Genomic DNA, 10,113 nt, shown 5'->3' on the forward strand with positions numbered 1-10,113 from the left:
ACTTGGAGGAGTCACACTTCCTCGTCAGCCATTTTTACATAGTTGGGGTATACCCCTTTGATTTTATGACACCCCGGATATTTATGTCTGATTACGTTTTTCTGCATGTGCGTATTTTTATTAAAGCCTGTGAAACGGTGCAGCGCATCTTTGCGCACCGTGGCACGTAACTTGTGCAAGTTACATTTAGATTAAAAAAAAATTTACAATTAAAATCAATTTATACTTTTTAGATTCAAGCAATTTCATGTTTACAGTAGCTATTAAAATGTAATTGTAATTCGAAATTATAAAAAAAAAAAATTGGGCATCAATTTATATGGGACGAAGTGTATTTTAAGCTTACTTTTAACATGGTTTGTGTGTGGTAAGGGCGTGCACGGTTATCATGTCATCAACGAATATCAAAATTCTTCATGCACCTACTGAATGAAAAACAAACACAACTTTTTTTATACTTGCTTTAAAATAATTTAAGCAAGGAATTTGGGATTAACGTTGTATTTGGAATTGCAAGTTTGCTGGGACCGTTCCTGACCCGATATCATGGAATCGTCGCACCATTCTGATTCCGAACATGACAATGATTCTGACGCAAAACGACGACGAATAGCTAGAGCGTGTGATAGTTGCCGAAAGAAAAAAGTATTTAAATCATAATAAAAAAAAGTAAACCGACTAATCTAATTATTGTTTTTTTTTTGGTTTTTCTTTTTGTTTTAGATAAAATGCGATGGCAAGATGCCTTTATGTACGAACTGCGTGAATTACAAGTCAGAATGTGTGTTTACGTATACAGAAAAGAAACGGAATCCTCCAAAAGCGTATATTTTATTTATTTAACTTGGATATATATTACGTTTGGTAAGCTAACGTGATTGAAAGTCCCAAGTATATCGAATCACTTGAATCTAGGCTGGAGAAAATGGAAGATCTAATCAGGTCTTTTGCACCTCATTTCCCATCAAAAGATCAATCAAATTTAAATGCAGACAGTACTGCGAGAAACACGCGCGATGAAAGTACAATTCCAGCGTCCAAAGACATTTCCAATAAATCGAATAAGCTGTCAAATTTGAGCAATGTGTTACCATCAAGCGTTCAACAAGAGCAACAGCAGCAAGAGCAACAGCAGCAACAGCAGAAGCAAGAATCTCCAACGCAACCTGGAAAGCGAGCTTTAGAAGACACTACAGCGGAATCTTTTGTTGTTAGCCACACAGGTCAAGGAAAGTTTATCGGCAGGTCATCAGTGTTTTCGATATTTTCTCCCAAGGGCCTTCAATGGATCACGGGAAAGACTGGAAATACTGAATTTGTCAACAAATTAAAAACTTTGAAAGATATGGAATGCGACAATGAGGCCAATCTTGAATTGAGTGACTACAATGCCAACTACTATATTGACTCTTTTACTGGTGGGATTTTGGCTGACGGTCCAATGGCTTATCGCCCGCACAAAAGAGTGCCGCTTCCGCCACCGGAAACTGCAAGAGAATACTTGAGCTTTTTTCGGCATTTTACTGATGTAATTCCATTATTTACTGTTCAGGAAATGGATCGCATATTTGATTATGTTTATGATAACACTGGCCCATGCAAAATTATTCATTACGTTACTTTGAACGCCATGTTGGCCATGAGCCTGCGAATAAAAGTGGTCGACGAAGCAATGGCGTCCGCAACCGTAGGTTCGTCGAACGCGTCCACGCCCGATCCTGCTCATCATGCTTTCAGCAACAATCGCGATGACAAACCGAAGCACGAGGCGGCAGCAAACGCGTCATTTTTGATTGAGCAGGGGCAAAATTTTTTTAAAAACGCAATGTCGTATCTGACATATGTTTTATGTGGCCGGCCTTCAATCACTGCCATCCAGGTTTTGCTGACACTTGCAGTCTTTCTGGAAGGATCAGAAGTCATAGACCTTTCGTTTACGCTGGTATCAGCCGCAGCAGGCATGACACAGGCATTAGGCATGCATGTCAAGTTGAGCTTGCCAGGATTGTCTGAAGTTGAAATCAGCCGGCGGAAAAGAGTTTGGTGGATTTGCTACTACGTGGACAAGGAAATGGCCCTGCGCATGGGCCGGCCGCCGTGTTTGTATGACATTGACGTGTCCGTACGGCACGAACTTCCGCAAACCACGACCGGCATTTTTCAACAGTTAATCAAGTTTTCGTTTATTCAGGCAAATACTTACAACAAGTTATATTCCGGAACTGCTGCTAAAGTTTCCGACAGCGAATTGCTCGACATTATCGGCGAGCTTGATTCCGAACTTTTAGAATGGCGCGATTCATTGCCGTTGCAATACCGGCCTGATCACGAAATCGTCGAACGCGACTCCAAGAGGTTATTGCACATGGTGTACGTGCATTTTTCATATTACAATTGCTTAACGGCTATCCATCGCATGTCGGTGCATAACCCATCGTGGAGCCGAGATGCAGCATCAGCATCAGCATCAGCATCAGCATCAGCATCATCATCATCATCATTAAAAACAGCCACAACCTTGCGTCAACCTCATAATCCACGCGTGTTTGCTTCTACCGCACTTTGCGTGCAGGCAGCCAGGGCCACGATCTACCTGCTCAAGTATTTCGACAAGGTCGAATCGTTGTGTGGCTGGCTCGTCATGTATTACACGTTAACGTCTATTGTGACGTTGTTTGCAAATATCTTGCAAAACCCGCAACAGTCATCGGCAAGGTCCGACTTGGCATTAATGTACGTGGCCAACAGGTTTGTAAAGTTGGTCGTGATTGGGTTTTCTAGTGATAACCCTAAAGTAAACGTGAGCATTGCGGTTGAACAGATGTGCAAGGCCGCAGAGGCCATGGTAGAAAAGAATGACAGGGAAGTCCCAATTCAGAATCAGGCCAGTCATTGGCCTTCGCCACGCACGGCTGCGGCAAACACGCCGCCGTTGGCACCACCGCATGCTCGTCCACCTGTACCGCCATCGCCGCTGGCTCCACAATCACCACCACCACAACTACCGTTGTCGTCAAGTTTACCCACTATGACTAATATGACGCCGACAAGTGACTCGACCGACATTTCAATCCCGTTCTCCCCTTCTGTGCATTATGATAATCACCAGCCATTGTTCTTCCCTGCTTCATCTTCGTCTTCGTCGTCATCGTCAATGATTTCCAATCCACAATTAATGACTCCTTTTTCGGTCGCGGCCGCATCAGCAGGAGTTACTGATCCGAATATTTTAGAACAGATGATGTCGTTTGAACAACCATTCACGCAAAAGGACATGTGGAACATTCCGGCTTTTTTTGCTTGGGATTGGGCTAATCCGGGTGTTAGTAACGGAGGACAAGGTGGTCCTGATGATTTATAATTATATATATATATATTTTTTTTTTTTTGGCGTCTTTTTCTTTTTTTTTTTCTTCAAGTTTTGGGCAGGGCAGTGTGGATATGGTATTTATCAACGGCATTTATAATTGAGTTTTGAGGAGTGTTTGTACATATATGTATTTCCGGATCACGATTTGGAATATGATTTGTATATAAAAAAATAGCGAGTTCATGTGTAATACATATTTGCATTATTACTGTAACAGGGTACCGAAATTCGCGCAGTTAGTCTTAATTGGGATCTATTAATATATATCTATACAATACCTGTATGCCAAACCAGTTAGTCTTATTATTCTACCCTAACCATTCCTCCACACATACCCTAGCTAGCTTAGTGTACATCTTATGTGCGCTTGTTTGCAATTACATATGGTAACGGAAATTCCGGTTTTCACGTTTCACGTTTCATTGTAATTTATTTACATAAAACAAATCACGACGAGAGAAAAACGTGCCGTTAGCGTTTATACAAAATTTTATTGCAAACTATATATACATACATCTATCTGAAATCATAAAATAAATTCATAAATTCAGCCAAATGCGATTCAGTTGCATGCAGCATTATTAAGTTCAATAATACAAAACGTTAATGCTGATTGATTGATTGAATATATCTTTATTGACGCTACATAATTATAAATAATGAATAATAGAAGGACATATCCCTTACTAAGCAATAGTATAATATAATAGAATATGGGCATTCGCCAACGTCACTTTTCTCTCTCTCCTGTCGATAGCACCTTTTCAGTGCAGTTTCCTATCTGGCCAATCTCTTCAAATGTCCCGAGAATACGTCCGAATTTCTCGTAGGTCGACGAGGGCTAGCCTAGGGTTTGCAAACTCATCGAGACGTAGTCCTAACTTCTGACTGGGTTTATCATAATCACTAGGCAGAGAGGAAATTTTTCACTCTCTCCAATCCGGCGCGTGTGGCAAGCAGCTCTGCCTCGGTTAGGTTTTGGCCTAGCAAGGGTCTATTTATTGAGGTCCATGTGCAATGTAATAAGGAATGTGTGATGGTGTTCTCTGCACCACAATCGCAGTAGCGATTTTGGCCCATGATATTTCTGGTGTAAAAGTAAATGCCGAATTTACCGTGTCCAGTGCGAAGTTGGACCACACGACTGAGAATGGCGCGTGGTGCTTGCATGATTTCTTCGAGTATTAGCTTTGACATCTTTGTTGCTACAGTCAGTGTTGGATTAAGCTGGCGGAAGAACCCCACCCCAGCGGTTGTGTGATCGTATGTTGTTGCCATCGATCCCGGGATTGTAGTCGGCTTTATGCCCGGAGTATTTCATTTTGGCAGGTTTCTGTAGGTTGCTCAGCAGGTTCAATTTGCCATGGAGCGTAAAGTTGCGGTGCAGCCTGTGAGTAGTCCAGGTCTACTTGTATTAAGTCATATAACGTTGTCTTGGCGGTTGTGATAGTAGAGCCAGGGTGATGTATTCGTGTTAGAGCTCTTACAGGATTTTGCTCATTGGTACGGTGAACTTGACGGCCCATTTGTAGCGCGGTGATTAGTTCTAGTCGGTGTCGAATTGGCATGATTCCGGCTTCTGCATGCAATACTTCAATGGCGGTGGTGCGGTACGCGCCCAGGGTCCGACATATTGCGGTATTTTGAATGTGTTGCAAGTCAGTGATGTCCTTTTTGAAAAGTTTGTGATGCCAAATGTTTAGTCCGTATACAAAGCCTGGTCGTGCACAAACTATATACAAGGAGCGGAGTGCAGCTCCGGAAACTCCACAGGTTGTTCCGCCGATTCGTGTGATCAGATCGACGGTGCATTTAGCAGAGAGTATCCGATTGGTGATGTGGGTATGATATTTAAGGCGCGTGTCGATTGTAATGCCCAGCAATTTGACTTCCGGTTGTGGGGACCTGAGGGTGCCATCAGGTAGGATTAGTGGTGGGTTTTCGCTTGTCTTGAAATGTATGTACCCCAATTTGGGACCAAGGTCAATGGCCGTGGCATGGCTGGTGGCCCAGGTGATGCAGTCATCAAGGATTTTGCTGAGCTTAGTCGCATTTTCAGTTGACGTGCCGGTTGTAACAATTGTGATGTCATCAATAGGAGCGGTGATACTGGGGAGCCTTGAGGGATTCCTGTATTGACTGAAAAGGGAGGTCCTACAGCATTGTCCACGATTAACTTTGTTTGGCGGCCAGTGATGAACGATCGGACCCACTGTCGTGCAGTTATTGGGAGGTGCATGGTTGCCATGGTGTTGAGAAGGGTACGATGGTCAACATTATCAAACGCACCTTGGATGTCGATCATCATGGCAGATGTTGTTTCACGATTAGTTTCGATGTCAAGGACGAGTGTCATGACTGCATCCGGGGCACACCTGGGCGTCCCCCATATTGTATGTCTGGGAGCTTATGCCGGACCAAGTATTGAAGCCTGGTTGTGAAGATGCGCTCAATAATCTTGCGCAGGATGTTGAGTAGGGTTATTGGTCGATAGGCTTTGGGTGAAGAATAATCTTTCCTATGGGGTTTCCGAATTACCAAAGTGTGACTGTGTTTGTAGCGCTGAGGGTGGAACCCATGTCGCATGCAACCTTGAATCAACGCAAATAGTCGTACCCAAAAGGCTTGGTTTTTGGCGGCCTGTTGAATGACTAGTCCGGGAATACCATCAGGGCCTGGGGCCTTTCTTGGTGGAATGGCTTGTATTGCCTTGCGCACTTCTTCAGCAGTCAAATCTGGCCAATTCAGGTCATCAGTCATAGGTTCAGGGATTATACCAATAGGACTTAGTGGTACTTCCCTAAGGAGAGCGGTTCGAAATGTCTCCACTTTATCTCGCCATCCTTGTGTATGTCCTCCCGTGGCAGTTTGGAGGACCGGGGTCAATGTTTGGTGATGTGGGTTGATATAGCGTTGAGCCTTCCATATGTCGGAGCCCTGTAATAAAGATAAAAAGGCGTTTTGTTGGTCCGCTCTTGTAGTGCGAAGTATGTTGTGGAAAGATCGGAGGGATGTTTTGGCTGCAGTAATATTGGGTGCGGTTGGTGCGTGCCAGGCAATCCGTTAGGCCTTTCGTGCTGCATCGCGTGCTTGCTTCGTGGTGGCAGTCCAATGGCATTTACTCCAGGGCCCAAATCGGAGTTTTGGGGTGCTTGTCTGTATAGCAATTTGGAGGGCTTGCTCTAATTGTGCTGCTAGGTGTCCAGCTTGATGAATGTACCTACTAATGTGTGGGGAAATCATCGCTATTTCTTGCGTGAGTGTGTGATGGAATTTGTCCCAGTTGACCTTGTGGATGTCATAGCGGAGCATGCGCCTCGGCCATGGCTATGCTCGGTGTGCTTTCAAGTGTCCACTTTATGAGGTAGTGGTCAGCTAACATATTGTCTTTGTTGGTATTTGGGAGAGAGGTAGTGCTATGAAGGCGAGAAGCGATCGTATGGGTGGCATATATTAGATCAATGACTGTTCCACTTCGGTGAGTCGGTACCTCAGGTTCTGAACATAGTATCCAATCATGATCTGAAAACCAGTCTACTAAAGCAGTTGTTGAGGTGGTGGTGCGAGTGTGCGGGCCTTCCCAGTCGGTATGATGTAAGTTATAATCCCCAGCTACTATCCACTCGCCGAAGGGAGGGGGGGGGGGGTTGGCGGTCAACTTCCATCTGAATCATGGGGAGGACGCCATTTTGATGAATGGGGCTATTTGTATTTTGGTACATGTTTACTAGTCGAGTGGTGCCCAGGGTTAGGCACACCATGTCTGCATTTGTGAGCTGAGCATATTTGCTGAATTGTTGTCTAATGGTTGCTGAGTTTCGGAGGTATGTGATGGCCCGAATGGGGTGTGAAGTTGTGTCATCGTAGACCGCAATCCAATTTGAATCCTGGAGTGGGCCATTGCGCGTAATGTAAGGTTCTTGTATAAATAGTAGGTCGGCATCTGTTTGGTCAAGCATAAGTCTCGTAGAGATCTCACGCTTTTGACAATTTTGTTGAAGGACTTTAATTGTAATTAGATTTTAGATTGTGTTGAGGAAGGTAGTTCAATGGCCTCATTGATTGGAGTGGCAGTTGTAGTCGCAGTGGTTTGTGAAGGTGTCGGCGTATTATGGGAGTGGCCAGGTCTACTTGTTGTGCGGGTGGAAGTAGTCGGAGTCACTGCATGGAACTGGGCTACCCGATAGCGCTGGTATTCTAACATGATACTTCCAGTGGAGCACTTGGTGTAATCGGCAATATTGTCAAATGTGAGTGCAACAACATTTCCTCCAGCACGGGCACGGGACAATGTCGGCGGTGTTAAGGTAAACCGCGATATGGCCTACATGGGTGCGGGCGATATGATGGACTGTGCCTAAGCCGTGAAGGGCATTGATTGAGGTTGCCGTACTTTTCGTGCCGAGTCGAGCAGTTGGGTCAGGACGTCGGATGTAGACGACTGGCTGTCCTTTGTCCACCATAGTATTGGCTGCTCGTTCGGTGAGGAGATCTTTAATCGCAGGTGCTTTTGCCTTGGTACGCTGTACCAGTGTCCAAGGGGCTGTGTGAGTTTTGACAGTTGACAGTGCAGCGCGTGCCTCACCTTTGGCTATGTGCACTTGTTTAAGGGTGCGGTCATGTGTCATTTGGTTCTGGTGAGCTTGGGCTTTGAGTTGACCCATGTCATAGTCGAGTTTGGCCAGAGCTATAGTCTAGCGCTGCTCTGTCGCCGCCACATTCTTCTGTACAGCCGCAAATTCTGCCAGCTGAAATTGCTTGTTCTGGAGAGTACGGGCATCAAGGTCATCGGTGAATTTTTTCATGTGGGTCTTCACATCTTTGAGATCCTTCGATAGCTGGGCTGTGCTAGTGCGTGCCCCTCTTTCATTGTTGATCTTATGGGTAAGGCTGTCGACGGTAGCCTGAAGGCTTGAAACATCGCGTTGGAGTGCTTTGATGTTGGCGGTTTTATCGGATAAGTCGTTGAGATCAGGGAGCTGTTGTTTAAGAGTGTCATTCGCTGAACGCAGTTGCTGCACCTCAGTGATAAGTGTTTCATTGCTAGATTTGAGGATCGCATGACTCGCCTTAAGAGCCGTAAGTTGAGCCAAGGACTGTAGATGAGAATATCGTTCGAGGTAAACTACGACGAAGCGATCGAGGAATGATGATGCGTATAGCCTTACGCGTGGAAGTAGGTCTCTCAAAACCGTGATCTCACAACAGACCGGGATATACTCCTCACCGTTTGTCATACGAACAATCTTCCTATTATTCCCGCAACTACTCATAGATAATAATATAATTCGCAATTTGCAATTCTTAATCTCAACCCCTCGCATTCTCGCAATATTCTCAAAAGGTTAGGTTCCAGGTTTATATCAACTGGAACTCTAACACCTGGTAGCGATACACGTTCTATCACATATGGCAGCCCCTCTCAACACGGAACCGACCAATGTGGTCGAAGAGCTTAGACTCACCACCTCCGTAAAAAAATCAGATTTAGTTAAGATAAAAAAAAAATAAAAAAAAAAAAATTGGGTTCACACACTGCAATGCTGAGCCACGTTTGACGTTTTTTTAAACCACTTCTTGGCTACTTTCAGGGGTAGGGACGATGAGGCCGCGCGTAAACGTCGGTTCCGCAGCCTCCGACAGGTCACTAGTGTGGCTGCTTATGTCGCCGAGTTTCAATCATTGGCACCGTATATGCAGTACAATGATGCTGCCTTAAAAGACTCTTTTTATGATGGATTGAAGTTGGAGATCAGGCAGGGTATTGCCAGGTTAGGGCGTCCGGAAGTTTACCAGACGACTATCGATGCGGCGATCTTGGCTGAGAACAACAGGGTTGAATCGGCCAACGGTCCATTCGCAATTTCGCGGACCGAGTCGCAAATCCCGCTTTCCGACGACCTTTCGGCACGGGGGCAAGTTCCGGCCTCGAGCCCATGCAATTGGGGAAACTGCAAGCACGCATAGACACGCCAAGGCCGCGCGTGTCAGCGGACGACAGAGCGAGAAGATCTGAGCAAGGCCTTTGTTGGATCTGTGGACAGGGTGACCAATTGAAGATAGATTGCCCTTTAAACGGGAGACAGTAGGTGCGACGGACGCCCTACTGCTGCGAGTTCTTAAATCGTTCGGGAGTCGAGCGTTGTGTCTAGACATAAATATTGTGCATTGTGTCAAGAGGGGCTGAATACTGCAGCCCACCGCATCTATGAATGTCCCTTGATTGCTATACACTGTGACCTCTGGTCACCCCACTGTCAGGACCCCTGGAAATTACCCGGGCCAAATTCCATGCTGCCGCTGTCTCGGCAATACAGAATTTGCATCACGCACGTCGGCGTGTCCCGATCCCATTTCACGGGGACCCTAGTGAAACCGCGATCACAATTCGGTCTGCCTTTGTTGAGAGTCATTCAAGATAGATAGTCAATAGTTTAAGGAGTGTCTGGGTTCTGTGGGTATCCTTTGTCTTTCCTGCTTATTCCTTGTCATGCTTATTGCTCTTTTTGTTGTCTTTTTCCTCTTTTCATATTACTTTATGCTGTGGTATACTTATTTCCTCTACTTTCTTATATGCCTATATGGTTGATTCAATATTTATTTATAGAATAATTTTTTTTTTATCTTATTAAAAAGGCGGGGTGCTGTGTCGGGATCGATGTAAGTCTTGGACTGCAGATATCACCGTTGCGTGGAAAGCTGCCCGTGAGGTTGCTAAGGGGCCGGACAAAACCTCTTGCCGT

At 45.1% G+C, this 10,113-nt stretch overlaps 2 protein-coding genes across 2 annotated transcripts; one reads left to right on the forward strand and one right to left on the reverse strand.

Moving 5' to 3' along the window:
• The first annotated feature begins 382 nt into the window (after positions 1-382).
• On the forward strand, positions 383-3,456 carry V1514DRAFT_370368 (fungal-specific transcription factor domain-containing protein). The gene is made up of 3 exons (XM_066929988.1): positions 383-645; positions 724-824; positions 886-3,456. Exons 1-3 carry the CDS (start codon positions 547-549, stop codon positions 3,359-3,361), a joined length of 2,676 nt encoding a protein of 891 aa, XP_066780531.1. The 5' UTR covers positions 383-546; the 3' UTR covers positions 3,362-3,456.
• A 4,240-nt stretch (positions 3,457-7,696) lies between these two features.
• Positions 7,697-8,958, reverse strand: V1514DRAFT_23262 (uncharacterized protein). Its single transcript, XM_066924739.1, has 2 exons — positions 8,905-8,958; positions 7,697-8,824 (listed from the first exon to the last, which is right to left on the reverse strand). The coding sequence occupies exon 2, from the start codon at positions 8,692-8,694 to the stop codon at positions 8,065-8,067; it is 630 nt and encodes a 209-aa protein (XP_066780532.1). The 5' UTR covers positions 8,695-8,824; positions 8,905-8,958; the 3' UTR covers positions 7,697-8,064.
• Positions 8,959-10,113: the final 1,155 nt, after the last annotated feature.

This window comes from Lipomyces japonicus (assembly GCF_038497905.1).
Source record: "Lipomyces japonicus strain CBS 7319 unplaced genomic scaffold V1514scaffold_112, whole genome shotgun sequence".
Classification (NCBI taxonomy): Eukaryota; Fungi; Ascomycota; class Lipomycetes; order Lipomycetales; family Lipomycetaceae; genus Lipomyces; species Lipomyces japonicus.

Coding starts and splice junctions, on each gene's coding strand:
- V1514DRAFT_370368 (XM_066929988.1), top strand. CDS start 547: ATGGAATCGTCGCACCATTCTGATTCCGAACATGACAATGATTCTGAC. Junction 646..723: donor ATAGTTGCCGAAAGAAAAAA/GTATTTAAATCA, acceptor TTTTTGTTTTAG/ATAAAATGCGATGGCAAGAT. Junction 825..885: donor AAACGGAATCCTCCAAAAGC/GTATATTTTATT, acceptor CGTGATTGAAAG/TCCCAAGTATATCGAATCAC.
- V1514DRAFT_23262 (XM_066924739.1), bottom strand. CDS start 8,694: ATGCGAGGGGTTGAGATTAAGAATTGCAAATTGCGAATTATATTATTA.